General features: G+C 43.5%; 1 protein-coding gene across 1 annotated transcript in view; it reads right to left on the reverse strand.

The window, feature by feature from the left end:
• Nucleotides 1–23239, reverse strand: part of LOC120542143 — a 165585-nt gene that overhangs the window by 22533 nt on the left and 119813 nt on the right. The window contains exon 2 of the mRNA XM_039774326.1: nt 9307–10679. Coding sequence (XP_039630260.1) covers nt 9307–10637 — 1331 coding nt within the window. The 5' untranslated portion in view covers nt 10638–10679. The remainder of the gene's footprint in view (nt 1–9306; nt 10680–23239) is intronic.

The raw sequence follows: 23239 nt of genomic DNA on the forward strand, positions 1-23239 counted from the left end.
AATTAGGCCTGTGCTGGTCCTTAATTTTCTTGTGAAATCTAACTTACTGGCACTTTGGTTGAAGTATGAATCTTAGCAATTCAGAATTAGTAAAATGTGAATAAAATGAGCAGAAGTGCATGGCATCCGTGAACACTACAACCACCAAACACACGTAAGGACTTCTGAAGAGCTGCCGCTGCTAATTACAGGCTTGTAGGTGGCAGTAAGATAGTCAGACCTGTCCAGATGTACTGTACATTTGAAGGCAGCAGGTCAAGCTTGTTATGTCTACGAAAGGAACCTGCCATTACAAGTTCAGGACCGAATTTCAAAATAAACACGAACAGGATGGCGCAGCTCCCTCCTGAATTCGGCCAGCATTTCAAAGTCTGGATCAGACGTATCGGCTTTACCCGTCATCTGCTCCCATTCGATGTGCTGTAATGATCGTTGATTAGTAAGGCCTGTTAAAGAACACATACGATATGTTTAACTCTTCCCACTTGTGTACAGCACAGTGGTGCCCCTGTCACTGCACTGCATTTGGGTCCACATTCAGACCACAGGGTGAGCGCCCCCTGTTGGCCACTCCAACACCTCTTCCAACTGCAACCCAAGCTTTTACCAGATGGTCTCCCCTTCAAGTACTGGCTGGGCCCAAACATGCTTAGCTTCAGGTTGGCTACCTCTTCTTCCAAGTGCATGTGGTACGGCTGATTTATATTTTATGTTAAGTCTACTATAAAATGTTTCCGTTTTAATAGTTTTTTTATTTTTGGGTGGACTATAATGTCATAGTGTCTTTGCTGATATGCTAACACGTTCCGTTTATGGTTGCATTAGCATTTTCTCCTCTAGTCTGGGCACTGCAGTAATAAATTTCTTGCTCTTCTGCCAAGTTTGTCTTGTCAACAGTGTGCTAAACTGGCGCGGTCTTGCTAAAACGCATACATTATGTATGTTGGCTTTTCATTCTGTAAGTCACCTTGGTGTGAACAAAACAGCAGCAGCAACAACAAACAACTCTTTGATCCGCCCTAAGTCAACTCAAGATGGCCATTTGTTGTCATTTAAACTGCTGTTACATTAGGAAATCCTCGATGGGGTCCAAAATTGAGCTCAGCCATGCTTTGTTTTTTTAATATTATACAAATGAGCCGGAGGGTGACCCACTTAAAGCTGGAAATGATGGCTGGGGCCATGTGCATAGAGGCGGTGTTATGCAAATACCTTAAGATAGTACATTCTGATGGTACCGACTTTGGAATGAGGAAAAACCCATAAGACATAAAACATGCTAAAAGAATTTGAAAAGGTGGAAGTAAAACAAATAACAGAGACAAGAAAAAGAACCCTTTGGAAATGAATACATATGTGTATTATTATGAACAGCTTAACACTAAATCCTGAAAAAGCTCTAACAAGTGAAAGGATTCGTCTCCATTTGGCTTGTAGAGATTAAGGGCAGGCAGGCAGGTAGGTAAAGACTCTTTATGTACTCTGTTTATATAATAAGACTAGCCATCCCATGCGGCTTCGTCCACATAGTAATGAATCAGGACAAACTTTAAAAATCAATAATAATTAAAAAATGAAAAAAAAAATGAAACGGAATTTGTGAAAAAATAAAATGGATTCCATAGGGCCCTATTAGCTGATTAGCAATAGTGACGCTTTCATGCAACGCTTATTCTTCTTCAAAACCGTATGTCATCTATATGTCATTTTTTCATCTTCATTAGGAGACTACAACAATGATATCTCATGTCAATACAACCATTTTAACGCGCACACATCAAATGGCGCTTTTCCACTGTATAGTACGGCACGACACGGTTCAGTTCAGCTCACTTTTGGGGGGTTTTCCACTGGGAACAGTACCTGGTCCTTTTTTTAGTACCACCTCAGCCGAGGTTCCAAGCACGCCGAACCGTTACCAAAACGTGACGTGTAAACTCTGCTGGTCACTGATTGGCCGGAGAAAATTACTGCGTCACTGGCTATTCTTTTCTTTAAAGGTACACACACGCGGAAGTTGGTGTCCCGTCTCTCCATCGCTGGACGCAGTTTGTTGCATAAGTGGATGAATGTTTCTTCAGACATTCGAAAGTTCTCCAGCCACCGAGTGTTTGTAAAACCGGGAACAATCACATCCCACCACTCTGAAGCACGGTTAAATGTCCAAACAGATGGTCTGTTGCGGAGACTTTTTGCAAAATGTGGAAGATCTGTAATATACAGAATCAGCATTTTAATGTTACACTGGCAGTTAAGTTCATTTTATGCTTTGCAACAGTGATAAAAGTTAGCTAGTGATGTGCTGTTTTTAGATGCTTACCCTTGCGCGTCGAGCTAAAGTGTTGTCGTTGTCTGCGTGTTGTTGTAAAGGTTCCACGGTGTCACGGCAGTAGAGGCGGGCAACTCTAACGACACGTGAATCATCCCGCCCACTCTAAAGCGGTACTAAACTGCAGTCGAAACTCAAACCGAGCCGAACCAAGGTGAGCTGTACTGAACCGTGCCGTGCCGTACTATGCAGTGGAAAAGCGCCTAAACTAAGTCCCTTCTATACATTGGCCTACCGGAGCCTTTTGTCCTGTGGGACTCTGGAGGCAGCTGATAGGTACCGGCAGGCCAAGCGGAATGTGGCTTCGGTGGTTGCTGAGGGAAAAAACTCGGGTGTGGGAGGAGTTTGGGGAGGGCATGGAGAACGACTTTCGGACGGCTTCGAGGAGAGTCTGGTCCACCGTCCGGCGTCTCAGGAGGGGCAAGCAGTGCAGTGTCCACAATGTATATGGTGGGGATGGTGCGCTGCTGACCTCGACTCGGGACGGTGTGGGGAGTACTTCAAAGCACAAAAACATTCTTTGGACAGATGAAACCGAGATCAACCTCTACCAGAATGATGGCAAGAAAAAAGGACGGAGAAGGCGTGGAACAGCTCATTGTCCAAAGCACAGCACATCATCTGTGAAACACGCTGGAGTCAGGCAGTGTGATGGCTGCCAGTGGCACTGGGACACTCGTGTTTATTGAGGATGTGACACAGGACAGAAGCAGCCGAATGAATTCTGAGGTGTTCGGAGACATACTGTCTGCTCAAATCCAGCTAAATGACGTCAAATTGATTCATGATACAGATGGACAATGACCCAAAACATACAGCCAAAGCAACGCAGGAGTTTATTAAAGCAAAGAAGTCAGTCACCTGATCTTCACCCAACTGAGCGTGAATTTCACTTGTTGAAGACTAAACTTGGGACACAAAGGCCCACAAACAAACAGCAACTGAAAGTAAAGGCCTGGCAGAGCATTAAAAAGGAGGAAACCCAGCAGCTGGTGATGTCCAGGAGTTCAAGACTTTCAGGCTGGCATTGGTTTTCAACCAAGTGTTAGAAATGAACATTTTATTTCCAGTTATTTCATTTGTCCAATTACTTTTGAGGCCCTGAAATGAAGGGATTGTGTTAATAAAATGCTTTAGTTGCCTCACATTTTTATCAATCGTTTTGTTCAACCCACTGAATTAAAGCTGAAAGTCAGCACTTCCACTGCATCGGAGTTGTTTCATTTAAAATTCATTGTGGTGATGTACAGAACCAAAATGAGAAAAAAAAGTTGTCTCTTTCCAAATATTTATGGGCCTAACTGTATTAGGCAAAAATGTAAAATAACAATGGAAAGACAGCAAGAGAAGAAGAAGAAGAAACCAAACAAAAGTCTCGACGAAAGGTGAAAATAGAAAGTCAAGAGCTCAGTAAGGCAAGTTACGACAAGCTTAAGAATTCATGCATACATCTTGCTGTCATTTTGATATGACAGCGTCTAGAGAAGCGGAACGCATTAAAACGCTGCAGCCAGAGTCGAGTCACTGCCGTCTGGTGCATTAACTGAAATTGACATCTCCTGTGGTTCTTCTTTAACAACTCGCTTAATGGCAGATCCTTTCATGTCTTTCATTTGGGTGTGATGGCACACTTGTTACATTCGAAAGTGAACTTTACTGCTCGTGATTTCGTGGACACAGCTGACATTTCTTTTAACCTCAGATGGACTGGGTGTGTATTGTTAAACGTCAGCGACAAACACCACATGCAGCTTGCGGCAGTTTGCTTTTATTACTAGCACACTGTTGTCTTTGAATGCAAAGTATATTCTGGTTTTACAAAAAATGTTTTTTCCCTTGCCCCAGGCTCTGTTTACTTTTAAGCCTTGCAAAGTGTTCTCTGCATTCACAACATGCCATTTGTATATTTAAAGGGGGTCTTTTAAGCAACATAAAGTTTATCCATCAAGGCCCCCTGGCTTGCTATCTGCTGGACCAGATGAACAAGTGCTCAGTGTCTTTCCTCTTCATGTCAATAACTGACTTGAAACAGAATCCCTTGAGTGCTGACTTGATTTTAGGGCAGTCCAGGCTCAAGGCCTATGTGGGGTGGATGGACGTCACCCCTCATTGTTCATTAGTCCATTTTATTAGACATTGACAACCTGTGTGAGTACCCCTGCTTTTTGTCCAGAGCGTGTCTCTTTGTGTACCACAGACTTTAAGGAGCACATGCCTCTTGGTGTACATAGTGAGCACACTTTTACCTTCATAAATCACACTCAGAGTGTAACAGCGCCCATTCGGCATTAGTTTTCAACAACCAGTCTGTGGTTTTGGGGAGTCCCAATCTGTGTCCGGAGTGTGTGCCCTTTAACCTTCATAGATGTTGTCTAATGGATTGCCTAGCTCTGCTTTAGGGAAAAGAAAAAATTCACATGGAATGAAGCCTGGTGAGTAGGAGGGTCTTCAAGTACTGCAATGAATTTATCAGCCAAATCTGCAATCATCTGGCTCAGACACAGAAAGCAGAGGGTGATGGTACGAGGAACCTCATCAGAATTGGCCGATGTTAAGAGTGTTGTAGACCAGCAGGGGGCAGTGCTGAGGCGGCTGATATTTTTAATACCATATTTATGCGTGTACCACGCGCACATTTTTTCCTGAAAATTAGCATTTGAAAATCAGGTTGCTCATCATACATGAGGAAATGTATTCTGTAATGTTTACTTCTTCTGCTTGGGCTCGCTCACACTCTCTCTCTCTCTCTCACTCGCACGCTCTCTCACTCGCTTGTGCTTTCTCTCTCTCTCTCTCTCGCTCGCTTGTGCTCTCTCTCTCTCGCTAGCTAGCTCGCGCTCTCTCTCACTCGCTTGTGCTCTCTCTCTCTCTCACTCGCTCACACTCTCTCTCTCTTCTCTCACTCGCTCTCTCTCACTCACGCTCTCTCTCTCTCTTACTCACTCACGCTCTCTCTCTCACTCACGCTCTCTCTCTCTCATTCGCTCACGCTCTCTCTCTCTCTCACTCGCTTGTGCTCTCTCTCTCACGCTCTCTCTCTCTCACTCGTTGCACGCTCTCTCTCTCTCTCATTCGCTCACGCTCTCTCTCACTCACGCTCTCTCTCTCTCTTACTCACTCACGCTCTCTCTCTCTCACTCACTCACGCTCTCTCTCTCTCACTCACTCACGCTCTCTCTCTCTCACGCTCTCTCTCTCTCACTCGTTGTGCTCTCTCTCTCTCTCTCTCCCTCCCTCTTGCTCTTTCTCTCTCGCTCTTGTTTTGAATCAGTTTGGCGTTGTCATTCAGCATGGATAATAGCAAGCATTTATGCTCCTTCACGGCGGGAGAGAAACTAAAAGTGATTTCGGAAGCAGAGAGGATAGAAAATCGGGCAGCAGGTTGCAAGTACGGTGTTCCAGAGTCATGTGTTCGAGATTGGCGACAGAAGAAAGAAAAACTTTCGTCAAGCAACAAAAACAGAAGGGGATTTTGCAGAAAACGTGCCCTAAACACTTCCTATACAATCACAACATGCGTCATACATGGGGCAAAACAATTTTTGTGATTTTCTTTGTAAAAATTAGGGTGAGTGTCTTACATGAGGGCGTGTGGTACATGAGTAAAAATGGTATATATAAATGATTTAGATAGGAATACAATGATACCTCGGTATACATCCTTAATCCGTTCCAGATCCTTTGACTTATACCAAACAGGACGCATACCAAATGAATTTTTCCCAGAAGAAATAAAGGGAAAATGATTAATCCGTTCCCATGAAAAAAAAATCCTATTGTTATTGGCATATTATATATTGCTGGGGTTATATAAAATAATTTAAACACTGCTTAATACTAAAATACATAAATACAAAAGCAATTAGATGAAATAAATGAAAATGTAACCTCACTTTACTTTTTAATAACGTCTTTGTTTTTCACAATCGTAGATACCGTCGTTCTCGGCATACGGTATGCAGCAGCCATGTCCCGGATATGCATGCCACCTTTATACTTTTCAACAATCAATTCAAATTTATGTGGAAAAACACAAAATCACCTGAAAATTCACATAGAGTTATAGTGCGGGTTGTTCACTGAATGCTAGCAACTGCCGTACTGACGCTCGTGGGCAGTCGTGGCTTTGTCTCGAGAGAGGTGAACATGGGTAGCGTGCTGTGTTCTAGCATGTGAGTTGTATTCTAAGGCCTTGTTCACACGGGCGTTAAGTTTTTGGATAAACGAACTTGCTCTGAACGTCCTAGACATTTATGTTGCATTTTGTGGTGGCGATCGATTGACTTCTACACCGGCGTTCGCTTGTCTCTGTCTAACGCCAGCCTGCAGCCCAAATTGTAGCTTGTGTGTTAACCTGTGGAGGCAGTGTTGGGAACTGGATATGAAAGCCCTTGTCGTTTTATTTGAGGTGCCTACTTTCAATATGGACCATTTTGCTATGTTAGATATTAATCTTCTTGTTTTAAAAATACTCGTAATATGGCGACGTAGGGAGAGAAAAAATCGCCCGCTACTGGGTTCATCCTCTGACTGCACAACGTCGGGTTAAAGGAAGTTTTTTTGTGCTTTATGAAGAAACGCGAAAATTTCCGCGCAAGTTTTTTAATTACTGTCGGATGTCGGTTTCCACTTTTGATTGTCTGCTGCAGCTGGTGCAATGCCACATTGCACGCCGATCAACCAATTTGCGACTTGGTGTTAGCCCCGAAGAGAGACTACTTGTCACTTTGAGGTAAGGAAACAGTAGTCGAGTGTGCGCTTACACCGGTGTTATGCACTGAAATAAGTCCCCCCCACCCCGTCCCCCACTCCTCCGAAGCGTAAAATAAACGCGCAAAAACGAACTAGAAGCGGTTTCCTTGCGTTCGTTGGGTTTTGAACGCCAAGAAAAAGCTGCATGCAACGTTTTTTTGATGCCGTATAAACGCCAAGAGCCGGACAAACGCGACGTCACCAAAGCCCGTGTGAACACTCTCATTGACTCCTACGTGTAGAAAACACTCGGCGCTGATCCGCCACCGGACTTCTTAACGCAAAAACCGCTCGATTTTAACGCCCGTGTGAACAAGGCCTAAAGGCCGTATATCAAGCAACCTTTTTCGCGTCCAAACAGGACGTATACCAAGTTGGACTTGTTCCAAAGCAGACGTATACCAAGGTACCACTGTATAAGTAACAAGCTGGTTAAGTTTGCAGGTGATGCCAACATAGGTGGATTATCAGATAATTTGGAATCCATTATATCATTACAGAAGGATGTGGATAGCAGATAGGCTTGGGTAGATTTGTGGCAGATGAAACTTAATGTCAGTAAATGTAAAATATTACACCTAGGGAGTGAAAATGTGAGGTTTGAATACGCAATGGGTGGTTGGAAAATCAAGAGTACGCCTTAGCTTAGGAGAAGGCTTTAGGAGTCTTGACAGTGTTCAGAAGCCATTAAGAAGGCAAACAGAATGTCAGGTTATATAGCGCCTTGATGTGTGCAGTATGAGTCACAGGAGGTTCTGCTCAGTCTTTATAACACACTGGTGAGGCCTCATCTGGAGTCCTGTGTGCAGTCTTGGTCTCCAGGCTACAAAAAGGACATAACAGCACTAGAGAAGGTCCAGAGAAGAGCGACTAGGCTGATTCAGGGCTACAGGGGATGAGTGATGAGGAAAGATTAAAAGAGCTGAGCCTTTACAGTTTAAGCAAAAGAAGATTAAAAGGAGAAATGACTGAAGTGTTTAAAATTATGAAGGGAATTAGTCCAGTGGATCGAAACTGTGACTTTAAAAAGAGCTCATCAAGAACACGGGGACACAGCTGAAAACTTGTTAAGGGTAAATTTCGCACAAACATTAGGAAGTTTTTCTTTACACAAAGAACGACAGTTGGAATAAGCGACCAAGAAGTGTGGTAGACAGTAAGACTTTAAGGACTTTCAAAGCTCGACTTTGTTGTGCTGAATGGCCTGTTCTCATCTAGATTGTTCTAATGTTCTAATTGTTCTAATAATTAATCGTAAACATAAGGATTCACATTGTGGGTTCTAAAGAGGTCGATCCGGTCCTTATGGTCCTAGAAAGCAACTATGCAGAATTTGGGCCAGACTGGTCAAAAGGGTGTAAGACTGTATTATTTGCTCTGAGCCAGCAGGTGACACTGGTGTGTAAAATATAGCTGCCTGCTGTTCATCATTACGGTGATAGCGTCGGAGTTGATGTAATGTTGAAATAATCTGCAGCTGTAATTATGAAAATATGACCAGAAAAATATGCATTTGAAGTAACTGGAGTGTCCCACCCCATCAGAACGAGTGTCGTTAAGAGAGCTGATAATGAAGCACCACAAGTGATGGAGATTTCAGTGCTCAACAAACCCAAATCAGTAAATCAATGCCTAACCCCCACAATACAACTCCCACAGAAGCACAAATAAGGATACGCAGCAGCCATCTTCTACTTGTACGTTTTTAAAAAAAAATGACTAAAATGCCAGAATAGCCATAACATTCTAACACAGAGTTAAAGTCTCGCTGGGCCTCGTCAGAGGAAACCTCTTTAAAAAGTGGGCACAAAATCCTCTGCTGCACCCACATCCTTTTTTCTGTGTGGATATTTCCTGTGCGCTTCCTTCTAAGATTCCATAGGCTCATAGCAAGTAGCGAGCCGCGTACTCTCCACACATTTTAAGAAAATTACAATGAATAACGGGCCGAGTGGGTCGACCTCGTCACCTCACTCGTTGAAGGAGGCTCGGGCTGGTTTTGAGACTCAGTCCGCTCCTGATACCAAGTACAGAACTTGAAAAACAAAATACTCTGTGGTCAAAAATGCACAGAATTGACCAAGAATAGAACAATGATATCTGTGTGTTTATTTTAGTTGTCAATTTGTATTTTAATTTTGTTAGCCTCATAAAAATCACTTTGTAGTGCTGCAATTTGGTATATAAAAATAAAGGCTGATGGGCTCTCGCTAGTGGATACTGACCTGCAGACCTTTTTCATCTTCTCTTCTAGGTCAGCCCGATAGATTTGCAGCCGGCCGTCTTTTTGAAGACGCACGTCCTCAATCTCAGATGTAACAGGGTCAGAATAGAGGCGCATCTCGGCCACTTCACTCGGGATGTTGGCCTCCTTGCCTTGGTGCTCCAGCACAAACTGTTTGGAGGTGTAACCAATGACCACCTTGGGGTCGACTACCACCTTCTTGACAACTGCCGCTTTCCCCAACTTGTAGTGGGAGTTCAAAATATTCACTCCTGGCACTTGTGGACACTCCTTAGGAGAATCAAGGCTGTCTGGGTGGTGAGCAATAGCTGGGAATATGCGCTGGTCAAATAAAAACACGCTGGCTCCAACATACTTCTGTGTCAGAGCCTCCAGCAGATTAATCCATGTTTTGTGCTCGTGAGGGATAAGGACTTCCTCAGGCCCGTTGAGGATGAGGTACCTGCTCGTGTACATATTCCTGTAGACACAATCGTTTGTAAAGACATTCTGAATATGATGATGCATCTCTTCTCGGATACCAGGTTTGAAGTCCATGGAAATATTATGCAGCATGTCCATATTCCAGCTAATGACTTCGACAAATCCATTCCTGGCGTAGTAATTGAGCACCCGCAGCACCAAGTCCGAGCAGCTTATTTTGTACATGAACACCTTGTCCGCCCCCAGCAGTCGATACATTTCGATCAATTGGATAAGCTGCAGGGCATTGTTGTAGTTGTCGAGCATCGTGCTAACGCATACGGTGAATGTGTGCCGAGGCTCACTGAGTTGGCTTTCTTTGGCATTATGAATTCTCACAAACACATCTGAGGCACTGTGGTTACGTTCCGCACTCACAGCCACACTTATCGGAACAGACGAGACACATGGGTTTCTACACAACACGCAGTACACCCCCTTGGAGGCCTTTTTGCCAAAGTCGGAGGTCAGGGCTCGAGTGGAGACGGTGCTGCTCTCACACTTAACATGGCAGTAGCGGCCTTCTTCCTGATCCGAGGCACCAATTCCAATAATCCGAATTACAGGAGACACCTGGAGAAAGGTCCTATCGTCCAAAAAGGCCGAAAAGATAAAAGCTTTCGTGCCAGTGATGGGGATGATGGGATTTCGCTCGGGGAAGAACAGGGGTCTGTTTATACCTTGCTGAATTGTCCGGAAAAAGAAGGGAGGGAAGAAGGGTGGCAAAAACAACAAATACACAACAAACGTGAGAAGTATACAGAAGATCAACAAGAGACACTTCTTTCTCATCTTCAGGTGACTTTTGAAGAACTTGATTAAAGCCTCCAGGCTCTCCGATGGATACATGCTTGTGTTGTCCTCTTGAAGAGCCTTGCGTAAGAGAAGCACCTGGGAAAAAAAACAAAAAAAACAACAAGAGTCAGGAGGTGGAACTGGAAATGAAGTGGAAACTAAAGTGCAAAGTTTTAAGCAACTCTGAGCCGATAAGTCATGTAGACTGAGGAACCATCCACCCATATGGCCAAAGTTGCAGATGGGCGATAAATTAGTTAATGTGGTATACCAGATGAAATTACTCTAGTGGCATGGATTTTGTGGAAGAAAAAAACCCCGAGGAAGACGGGACAAGTTCAATCAATTCAGGGCTCTAGACTAACTTTTTGCACTGGTTGCACTGGTGCGCCTAACTTTTTTTCTTAGCTGCACCAGCACAAAAGTTAGGTGCACCCAAATTTTCAACCGCATCACATTTAACACCACAGTTTTACACGTTCACTTTATTTATTTTTGATTTTTAATCGCTGTCCATATAGGCAATATTGACTTGTAAATGATTAACTAACAATCTGGTCAATATAAAGTTCTTTATTTGAGGACAAGCACAATTCTAAAAGAAAGGTAACTTACTGAAAAAGTGTTGGTGCTTAAAGTGCTTTACTGAGCTGAAATTTAAACTTAAAAATCTCAAGATAAATTAACTAAAATGAAAATCTAAATTAAGTGTTTTAAGGGCTTCAAACTGAACATCTCATGGCTCAATGTCTTATGGACTATCCTCCATTGCAGTCACATGCCCTCGGATGGCCAACTCCTGTAGTTTGGCCTTCTTGATCTTTGGCCTTGACTAAACCAGCTGGCCACACTCTCTCTAGCATCAAAATCTTCCAGACTTGGGCATGAGCATGCTCGACCTCAATGTGTCCAATAAGTATATTCACCGGTCTTCCTCTCCGAAAGATACGACCGTACACAATGACGCATTCCTTTGTGGCGATATCTGTGTCTCCGTCGATCAGGAATGCCATGTACGCACTGTTCGCAATTTGCACAGACGTCTTTTTTCAATGTATCTGCGATGACTCCTATAAATTGGGCGACGCGACATCATTGCTGTACGCCGGGTTTACGTTCAAGCCATTTTTCTTCATAAGAATTATTTCGGACCTGAATTTAGTGAAGGGAAGTTCTTCTTTGCAGTATTGTAGGCAACGTTAAACTTAATTATCATCTCGCCTCGTCTGATGATCTGTTTGCTGCTGCCTGCCGCTGAAAGGCAGCGGGGAGAGGGGACACTTGAGCAGTGCATTTATCGCGGCATGTAATGTGTTTTATAGATGCATTGTGCTTTTCAGCGTTTCAATTCTAAATGTATTAGAACCAGTCACAAATGCACTACTGCCGCCATGGTCTTCCCACACTCTTTACAGTAAATACAGTGCATTATATTATCGGCTTTACTGTATCTTAGCCAGGAAACTGGTCAAGCCACTCTTTTCAAATGTATACACTTTACCCCTTTTAATTTCAGTGGGCTCGGACTCGATCGTATGTGGCTCATTATCTAATGCCGTCTCCGGACCAGGGCTTGCTATAACTTCAACTGTCAGAGCATTGGTTATGATTTTCGGATGGATCAGGCCCTAACTTAACATTCTTAACGAAAAAGCTGTCAATCGTTCTTTTCATCTTCTCTCATAATCGCGGCTACATCCACTGTTTACCTGATGGGCTACTCACCCTCTCTGTCTGACTGCATCACATGCATTTTCAAACGTACACACACGTACAGGAATATCTGGACCACGGCCAATCAGAGTGGGGGCGGGATCCGCCTTCACTATCTCTGATTGGTTTAGACCACGATATGGGCCTAATGTGTGACTGTTGTTGAACAACAGGGAGACTTTAAGAGTCACGGAGTTTCGTTTTTTTTCCCCCTCGAACGGCTGGTCGCACCGGTGCAACCTTTGATTTTTTTTAGTCGCACCATTGAGAAATTAGTGTCGCGTGCAACCAAATTGGTCGCACTCTAGAGCCCTGCAATTAGATTTTATTCAGTCACAGATGAGTACCTGGATTCTACGTTGCAAGGCAGAACAGCAAAGTTACATTATTTTCTATTGGCTTTTTAAAATGTCATCGTCCTCCCCCTTCCCCTTATTTCTTAAAAATAAACATAATATCATTTACTTAAGCACTTTGGTTTAGTACACTAATGGGCCATCTGCTCTTATTTTTTTTTCCACTGATCAGATAGACCCTAAAGAAGGAAAGGTCATCTTTCCTGTGTCAAATAAATGCGTTCCTAAGAAACTGGAAATTTTCCAGGGTCAGCTTACTTCACCCTGTCTTATGACTGACACCTGTATGAATAACCTGCCATTATAGCAAAACGGCTCTGTCAGCCATTAACCCCAAGGAGCTTGCAAGCAGTTCATTTTTCTTTCACAATTTTGAGGAAAAATGATAAAAAAAGGTTTTCTGGAATGCTTACTGGAAAATTTGCAAACACACTTAAAAGTAAGACGTGTCCTATCACACAACGCAAATCTGTGCATGCAGAACAAAATAGGATATCCAGTTTTCTGTTTGTGTACCAGTGCCTCAAAGGTAATTAATGTCTGTGTGTAAGAACTGTGGTGAGACGAATAAGGGGTGTTGATGATTTTAAGTGTTACTCGTTTCAATTCAGGATGGCGTGGGGTGCACACTTGCCATCGTATGCTAGTGTAAATTGTAGACTGGATTGGACAACAATATAAGCAACAAGCAGATTAAGTTGGCAGACGATATGAAGCTTGGTGGATTGGCAGATCTGTATTACTAAACGAAGGCTGTATATATGCACGGATGCCAGAGGCCAGAAGCACCAAAGCGCACACGCACAGCACCTCAGCCCCAGAGTCAAACCAAGCGGCGTCCCAGAGCCAGTAGGTGGCCCAAACAACACAACACAACCTGTAAACTAAACTTCAGGTCACAATACAACCGCCCTTGAGCAGCACACCACCACATATACAACCTTCGTTTAGTAATGTTTGCATATATGCACGGATGTCAGAGGCCAAAAGCACCAAAAGCACACTGTGCACAGCGCCTCAGAGTCAAACCCAGAAGCTTCCCAGAGCCAGTAGGTGGCGCCCAAACAACACAACACAACCTGTAAACTAAACTTCAGGTCACAATACAACTGGCACCAACGCGAATCGCACACCACCACATATACAACCTTCGCTTAGCAATGTAGATCTCAAGCTGTGCACAATACAACCCGCACAACTGCTTACGGGATCCCATACTGGCAATACTGTTTTGATTCCCAGAATTGACCTTACAAGTTCTGACCTGGGATTACCTTTTAAACTTAAACGACACCAATTTTCCATTAAGGCTGCATTTGCAATGACGATCAACAAATCTCAAGGACAAACCATGGACAGAGTAGGGATTTACCTATCTGAGCCTGTATTTGGACATGGACAACTTTATGTTGCCTTTTCTAAAGAGTCCAAGCGTCCGTGTGACGTTAAAGTGAAGGTTTTAGCAACTCCATACCAGGGAGAGCTAATTCAAGGACAGGAAACCATCTTTACCAAAAATGTTATTTATAAGGAAATTTTGATTTAACTATTTTGAATTTACCATTTTATGAATTTTTTCTTTCCAATTTAGTTCATTTAAACCTTTGCACTCCGATATTTGTTTTACTTATAAGTGCAGCAACTCAAAGACATGTTGGACTTAAATGATATAAGAATTACATTTCAATTTTACTTTTAATAAATGGGTTAATTATTTAATCAAATGAAAACTTTCCCAGGATGCTCTCACCTTCCATCATTTTTCATCCCTCCAAAGATCGGAGGGAACAGAAAGTGATTGCCATTCTTGGATTTGCGATTCTTTTAGAGAATATGGGGTTTACTGCTAATCGAGAATTCGTTGAATCATCATAGAGGGACTTGGACAGCAGACAGGTTTGGGCAGATGTGTGGTCGATGAAATTTAATTGTTTTACATAGGAAATAAAAATGTGAGGTTTGAATATACTATGTGAGGTCTGAAACTCGAAAGTAGGCCTCATGAGAAGGATTTAGGAGTTGCATTGGACTAAAGACTATTAACTACTGCCAGACTGTATTCAAAAGCCATTAAGAAGGCTAACAGAATGTTAGGTTATATAGCACCCTGATATGTGGAGTACAAGTCCAATATAACACACTAGTGAGGCCTCATCTGGAGTACTGTGTGCCGTTTTGGTCTGCAGGCTACAAAAGGACATAACAGCACTAGAAAAAGCCCAGAGAAGAGCGACTAGGCTGATCCCAGGGCTACAGGAGATGAGTTATCAGGAAAGATTGAAAGAGCTGAGCCTCTACAGTTTAAGCAAAAGGAGATGATAGGAGGCACGACTAAAGTGTTTATAATTATGAAGTGAATTAGTACAGTAGGTCAAGACTGTGACTTAAAAAGTTCATCAAGACCAGGCCAATCAGCCCAACAAAGCATGCCAGTGCTAGCCACTTACTTCTTTTAAAATAACATTAAGTCAAGTTTTGAAGGTCCCTAAAGTTGTACTGTTTTCCACACTACTTGATCACTTATTCCACATGTCTGTGTGAAGAAAAACTTTTAATGTTTGTTCAAAATTTACGCCTAATAAATTTTATAACTGTGTCCCGTGTTCTTAATAATTAATAATTCTTTGCATGTATATAGTGCTTTACTCACTGCTCAAAGCGCTCAGCAATTGCAGGTTAAGGGCCTTGCTCAAGGGACCAACAGAGCAGAGTCACTTTCGGCATTTACGGGATTCCAACTGGCAACCTTCTGATTGCCAGTGCAGATCCCTAGCTGATTGACTAACTTCTTGATTAAATCATTTTAAGTCACGGTCTTAACCTACTGTACTAATTCTCTTCATAACTTTAAACACTTTTGTCATGCCTCATATCACCTCCTTTTGCTTAAACTGTAAAGGCTCAGCTCTTTTAATCTTTCCTCATAACTCATCCCTGTAGCCCTCTAATCAGCCTAGTTGCTCTTCTCTGGACTCTCTCTAGTGCTGTTATGTCCCTTTTTGTAGCCTTGATACCCAAGCTGCACACAGGGCCAGATGAGGTCTCACCAGTGTGTTATAAAGCCTGAGCAGAACCTCCTGTGACTTGTACTCCACACAAGGCGCTATATAACCTGACATTCTGTTAGCCTTCTTAATGGCTTCTGAACACCACTGGGAAGTCGACAGCTTAGAATCCACGGCGACTCCTTAATCCTTCTCATAAGGTGTACTTGCAATTTGCAGATCTCCCATTACGTATTCAAACTTCACACTTTGACATCCTACATTTAACAAAGCTTACGAAAAACTCGTAAATCCGCCCACCTTAAATCCACTCGCACCCCTCCGTCAGCGTCTTTTGTCTTGTAAATGTGTCGATAAGCCCAAGCAGCAAGCAGCCTACTAACCCATCCTCCTACTACAGCAGAAAGTGCAAAAACTTCTTCCAGTTCAAGCCTTGTTTATCAGGAAATTAAGTATTACCTATAGCTGTACAGGCTAAAAAATATATTGTATATATTAGTACGCGAGCAATGGTGCGAGAATGCAGCCAGACTTCTTTTTGAGCACATACACCGTCCAGATCTAAACACTAGCGTGGAGAGTCGCTCGCTGAACTAAAGAGTCTATAGCTGCAGGTGGAGGCTGCCATCGCACGTTGCTGTCGCTGTACTTTGTAAATGAAAGTCGGATCGAATGTTATTTCCCTTGATTTATTTATTATCTTCCTACAACGTAAAGTCACAATTAAACTGCAAAGCTTCCTGTGTTTGATCGACACAGGCAGGCTGACATAGTACATGTGTACTGAAGTGACTTCATCTGCAGGTGGACGCTCCTGTCGCACCCAACGTAGCTGTGCTTTAACTTATTCAGGAAAAGATCCCAGTCACCCCGCGGGAGAAAGACTTTCCGACACTACCGTCATAAACCTTATGAAACTGTTTTTGGACAAAAGGCAGAATCATAAAGTCAGTTGCGTGGAATGGAATGATTACAATAAAATGAATAAAATTTTAAAAAATACATTAAAAAAAAAGGCATTTTTGAGTGAAGTGTTCCTTTAAATGAACTTTTCGATCTGCCGTTCTTAAATACGCCTAGCCTGCCTCACCAGTCTCCACAGTCACAGTCCTTTACTTATTTGCCTCACTGCTCCACCAGCATCCTAGCTGTTTCCAGAATACCCACAAACCTGTGTTGCTTTATCCTCACCAATATTTATGCTACCTCTGTCTTACTTACACTGGCATGTGGCACAGGCAGAACCTCAGAGAAGACCACACTGCCAGTTCTACTTTAAAGCTTCGCATTTGACTGTTTACCATTTTACATTTCTTTATCAGTGCTTACAAGGTCTTTTGACTGTGTTGCTCAGCTTCACTTGGCACATTTAAGTAACCCGTTTATCTTAACCACAACTTCTCTTTAAAGTCAACAGTTCCCCCCCCTCGCTGTTTGCCCTGTTAACCCTTACAGTTTTCAGACAACACCAAAAGCCTCAAAGCAACAAACATGGAGGGGCTGCCGAGGTGCAGCAGCAGCACACGCGAGTCAGAATCACTAAAACAGACACACCGACTCCGCTGGCATGCCATTGCCACTGCTGCAAAACTCTCTGCCCACACCCATCTGCCTTATCTGAGGCAATCAAAGAGGAAATTTGAAACGCTAAAAGCCTTAAATGCAGAATGGTGACTTACACTTGAAACCATTCACTTCCTCTTTCTCTTCTGGTTTAACAGAGGGAGTGCTGATGGAAACACCCAGAGCTATCACTGGGCAAGTAGAGGGCCTTCATCAAGGTCGGTAGGCCGTGACTGGGCCAGAATGCAAATTTAGGAATGAGCTTTTGCAACATGTAAACTAATAGGCGTCACAAGAAATAAAAAGTAGCAGAAGACTTTCATAAAGGGAAGGGGAGTTGATTCACTGCAAAGACTGAAGCAGGGCTGCTATTAGAAAGCACAGGGGCACACATCCGAATAGGTCCCCCTGACATGGTAACAGCCCATGTATTACACAGCACTGGCTCAGAGACATGATGTGTGGATGGATACCTGACTGCACGCAAAGAGGAGGAGGAGGAGGAGAACACTGGAAACACTAAAACGGACAGTTTTTAAAACGGACGGCTCCTGGGTTGTAACGGAAGAACTGAGATGGGTTGGCATCCCAACCAGGAAAGAAGTTGGTTCCTTGCCAGGGCAGGAAGCCATAATAGAAGGACAAGGCTGGGTTGGCATCCCAACCAGGAAAGAAGCGGGTTCCTTGCCAGGGCAGGAAGCATAATGGAAGGACAAGGCTGGGTTGGCATCCCAACCAGGAAAGAAGCGGGTTCCTTGCCAGGGCAGGAAGCCATAATAGAAGGACAAGGCTGGGTTGGCATCCCAACCAGGAAAGAAGCGAGTTGCTTGCCAGGGCAGGAAGCTTTAATGGAAGAACAAGGCTGGGTTGGCATCCCAACCAGGAAAGGAGCTGGTTCCTTGCCAGGGCAGGAAGCCATAATAGAAGGACAAGGCTGGATTGGCATCCCAACAAGGAAAGAAGCGGGTTCCTTGCCAGGGCAGGAAGCCATAATGAAAGGGCAAGGCTGGGTTGGCATCCCAACCAGGATGAGTGTCATTTCATTGACAGGAAGGGAAGGTCTGCTTCCCTGTCTTATGATAACTCTCCCCCATCACTGACCCATGATGGCAGCATTCCACTGGTGGTACTCCCATTTGGACACCCGCAGGGCAGGCTGGGAGTTAAAGTCCCATAACAAAGCCCTATCTGGATTCTTGGGTTCCACCAGGGGGAGCTACAGTGGAAGAGTATACCTTTTGTGAGGGGCTTCCGCCTGGCCTGGAAGTGCTTGTGAAGTGCAAGGTGGTGACACCAGAAGTTCTCCAGGGTCCAGAATAAAAGCAGCTGGTTTTCCTGCACTTGTAAAGAGACAGGGGTTGATGCGGGTATGGGACGGTTGGGGGATTTTAGAACAAAAAAGTTTTGGTTGTGGATGAGACTACCACGGAGGTGTGGAAGGAGGAAAGGAAGCTTCAAATTGTATTATATTACTTCAGAAGAGGACTGGGAGTATTGTGCTTAACAGGGCATCTTGAGTTTCAACCTAGGACTGTCATGTCTATCTGTCTGTCCCCTGCTGGTCACAATGCTTATACAATTTACATTGTTTACCAGACTAATAAGTCCACCTTTACATTTCATGTAGCACCTTTCTATAATAGAAAATTATTCCAGACTTCCAATTAGGAAAACCAACTCAAAGCATACAAACAGTAAAGAGTCAAACACCAGCGGCTTACATACAACGCTACCCTTTCATTCTTAAAGCTGGGTGAAGGCCCAGAGCCGATCAAAGCAAACCTTAAAAGGTCCTCCAAGGTTCAGAAAACATATGTGACCCCGTGAAATAATAATCATAATAATGAAAGTTATACTGCTGCAGCTTGTTTTAGGCCCTCAGCCATAAGTACAAATGGACTCAAGCTTGGTCAGCCATAAATCTGGTCACCACGCTCCAAGAAAGACATAGCAGCACATGAAGCTGTGCAGAGGAGAGCAACCAGGTGCATCATGGGATTTGGGGACATGTCCTACTCTGATGACCTGAACCTGTTTAGTCTCGAGCACGGAAGACTGTGTGAGGACCCAATCCAGGTCTTCAAAATCCTCAAAGGCATCAATAATGGAATATCTTGCAGAGTTCTTTCAGCTTAACTGTGAATCACCTAGTGAAGGACACCGGTAGAGATTAAGAGGAAGTGCATTTAGGAATGAAACCAAGAAGCACTTCTTTACTCAAAGAGTTGTGGGAATCTGCAACGAGTACCAAGACATGGAGTTGAAGCAGACACCTGACAACCTTTAAGAAGGATGTGGATGAGATATTCAGGACAACTGAGCCATCAGCTAAACAAATGAATTTGCCCCTCTCGTTTGTCAGGTTTCTTATGGTCTAACACCTATGGTCTAACACCTGACCCTTGCATGGCACACTTTTTAATTGCATGCCACACTACAATTCGATAAGACTCTGAGCCCAGTAGGAGTCACCATTCATCCCAGTGGCCCCAGCTTGCCAGAGTATAACCCCAAAAAATGAATGTGCCCACTCCTCAAGGTCAGTGTTTGAATACTTTCTTTAGTAGTTGTGAGGGAGAAACACTAACCACTAAGCCGCCCTGGTCAACATGATTGGATTTTTAGGTCTATCATGTTCAGTGTGTAGAGGAGCTATGTGAAAAACGGGGCCTTCAGCCCAACAAAGCTGTCCATCCAGAGTTTCTCCAAAACAACATCAAGTCAAGATCTGAAGGTTCCTAAAATGGACAGTGGAAAGGCTTTGCTCCGTTTATGCTCATTTTCTGATAGAGATCAGCACAGACTCAAACCACACCAATCAAAATAAGGAAATGTGCAGCAGAGAGATAAACTCTGAAAAGTTACCACGTGTTGTGAATACGCCTTTCACATGAATATATGACTCGCCTGGTTGCTTTGCATAAAGATACCTCATGATGGAGGTTGTGGGTATCGAAACAGCGACAGCTGGTGACTTGCTACATGAGGTGAGCTCAAGGCTGAGCTGAAAAAAATGAAGGCATATGTTGAAATATGACACGTTAGGAGATGTCGGCATGGCGTAATGTTCAAGTTTAGATGCTATTTACGTTTTTTAACTTACTTCTCCCAGAAGTCAGTTATTACATTTTTGATAATTCAATTGTTTTGTGACAATGAGTCACATTTAAAAAGTAATAACGGTAATAGAACACCACTATTAGCAGACAACATTAAACCTGTGCTTTTTACCAGCACTTATCTAGCGGTCCAATCGAGACAGTCTTGAGTGGTGCCAATTGCCAGTCACGCCACAATATTCTCGACATAGGGACCCACCGTCAGCAGTGCTAACAAGCATTCCGGTGTCCTCACGACAAACATAACAGAATACAACTCCTTGTGTTAGTAGATGACATTGTTAACTGCATTTTACAACAGAGTTAAAAAACGGAGGCTTGTGGTGGCTCAGCGGCTTTCATACACAGCAGACTGCAATTCGAGTGATGTGACAATGACATCGAATGGTGTGTATTAGTGGTGGGGGGGGGTGTGAATATTTGGTGTTCCATTTTCATTCACATAACATTTTTGAAAGTGTACCTAATAAGGTAGTATCCAATAATTTGCTAGTCAGTCAGTCAGTCATTGTCCAACCCGCTATATCCTAACATAGGGTCACAGGGGTCTGCTGGAGCCAATCCCAGCCAGCACAGGGCACAAGGCAGGAACAAATCCCGGGCAGGGCACCAGACACACACACACTAGGGACAATTTAGGATCGCCAATGCACCTAACCTGCATGTCTTTGGACTGTGGGAGGAAATCCACGCAGACACCGGGAGAACATGCAAACTTCACGCAGGGAGGACCCGGGAAGCGAACCCAGACGGGTCTCCTAACTGTGAGGCAGCAGCGCTACCAATGTGCCAAAACACCAATGTTTGGGAAAATGGACAGTGAATTCATTCATCATATTGACAACCAGCCATTCAGAATATCTAACAATCACATCTTGCAAAACCCTCTGGTAGAATTTTATAATAAACTAGCAAAATACCCGCGCTTTGCAGCGGTAAAGTACTGCCTTAAAATTTTTATTAAGAAGAAAATTTTACCTTTTTAAACTGAGGGAAAATATACCAATAATTATTTGTTAAGGATCTCTTTGTATACCACATTGTGAGTTCGGCCCTCCGGTTGTAATATGACCAAGCTGTGCGCTGAGCTTACTCTTGAGCATTTAACGTACAGTCGGCCATGTGAACAGTAATCTTGTCTCAGATCTCACAGCTTGGATTTCTGCTGTCATAATCGGTTTGAGTTTCATGGTTTGTTTCAATGACGACAGTATTTGTAGGACTTGTGTTGAAGTGACATTCGGCATCTGTCAAGCATTGTAAGCACACAACCGGTTTCATCGATAACTTCACATCCAGCTTTTGAGAGTTTAAACATTCATAAACATCAATGTGTCCACTACTGAAATCGTCACCTGTGAGTCTAAGATGTTTAAGAGGCATTGGCGGTTGTCGAAGGGTGTAAAATATTTGGTCATTTCGGTACACTTGAAAGCGACAACCGAACAATTCAGCGGCCGCCATCAACTCACATGCAGAACCATAGGTGAAGGGCTTAAGCATTTCACTCTTCTAGTGCTCCTGTGTAGTCTAATTATCTCCTGTACGTCATCAGTCCACACCTTGAACCTGTCCCAGTCATTCAATACATAAGACACAATGTTCCTCCGGATATCAAGAGTGAGCCTGATATGGCCGTGCAATATGTAACAAAGAGAATGGAAAAGGTAGGTGCCCTCTACGGGCATGGAAACCACTCGGTAAGTGACAGTTCTTTAATCGATGGTGATCACCACGATAGACATGGTAATGGGGGTTGGAATGATAAAGGAAATGGGTACCTGAACAATGTAAAGTAAGTCTAAAATACCTACACAATAACTATAATCATAATAAACAAACAATAAAACAGCAGAGAAGCCGTGGATTAAATAAAAAGGCTGTAGTTATCAGCAGGGAGACGTGAATCCCGTGGCGAAGCAAGGAAGGGAATGTAGAGACCGGAGCGACGGACGGCCTTATATAGGCAGGCAGCCAACAACGTGGGAGGCGTTGGGATGGGGGACCCAACGCCGCCTCACACGGTGACCGAGTTGCAGGCTATGGACGTATATATGTACGTAAGTAGGATCCAGTTAGCATTGAGAAAACGCATAACAAATTTCTTGTAGATGGGCCCATGAGTAACAAAGACCGTTGAAAAGTTCAATATGGCGGCCGACAGTGGCATCATGCCACTGAAATAAGTACATACATCGGTTTTGGTTAGCTCAGGGAAGACGCCTACCAAATTTCGTGAAGATGGGGCCTATAAATAAGAAAGTTCAACATGGCAAACGTTGTTGACCGTTATGACTGTTACGCGTAGAATTTCTAAATGAAACCTGCTGAACTTTTGTAAGTAAGCTGTAAGGAATGAGCCTGCCAAATTTTAGCCTACCTACCTACACGGGAAGTTGGAGAATTAGTGATGTTAGAAAGTTCAATATGGCGGCCAACAGTGGCGTCATACCACCGAAATAAGTACGTACATTGGTTTCGGTTAGCGCAGGGAAGCCGCCTACCAAATTTGTGAAGATGGGGCCATAAATAAGAAAGTTCAAAATGGCGGACATTGTCAACCGTTATGACCGTTACACGTAGAATTTCGAAATGAAACCTGCTTAACTTTTGTAAGTAAGCTGTAAGGAATGAGCCTGCCAAAATTCAGCCTTCTACCTACATGGGAAGTTGGAGAATTAGTGATGACTCAGTCAGTGAGTGAGTGAGTCAGTCAGTGAGGGCTTTGCCTTTTATTAGTATAGATATGCCTTGTCTGAAGAGCGACAGAGAAGGGAAGAAGAAGAAGAGAGACAAATACATCAGGAGAAGGGAACAGGGCAACATCAGAAGAGGGCACCGGCAACATGCGGCCGTTTTCATCTGATCATCAGAAAAGCATCTCATGAACAACTACAAGT

Source organism: Polypterus senegalus, chromosome 13 (assembly GCF_016835505.1).
Source record: "Polypterus senegalus isolate Bchr_013 chromosome 13, ASM1683550v1, whole genome shotgun sequence".
NCBI lineage: Eukaryota > Metazoa > Chordata > Cladistia > Polypteriformes > Polypteridae > Polypterus > Polypterus senegalus.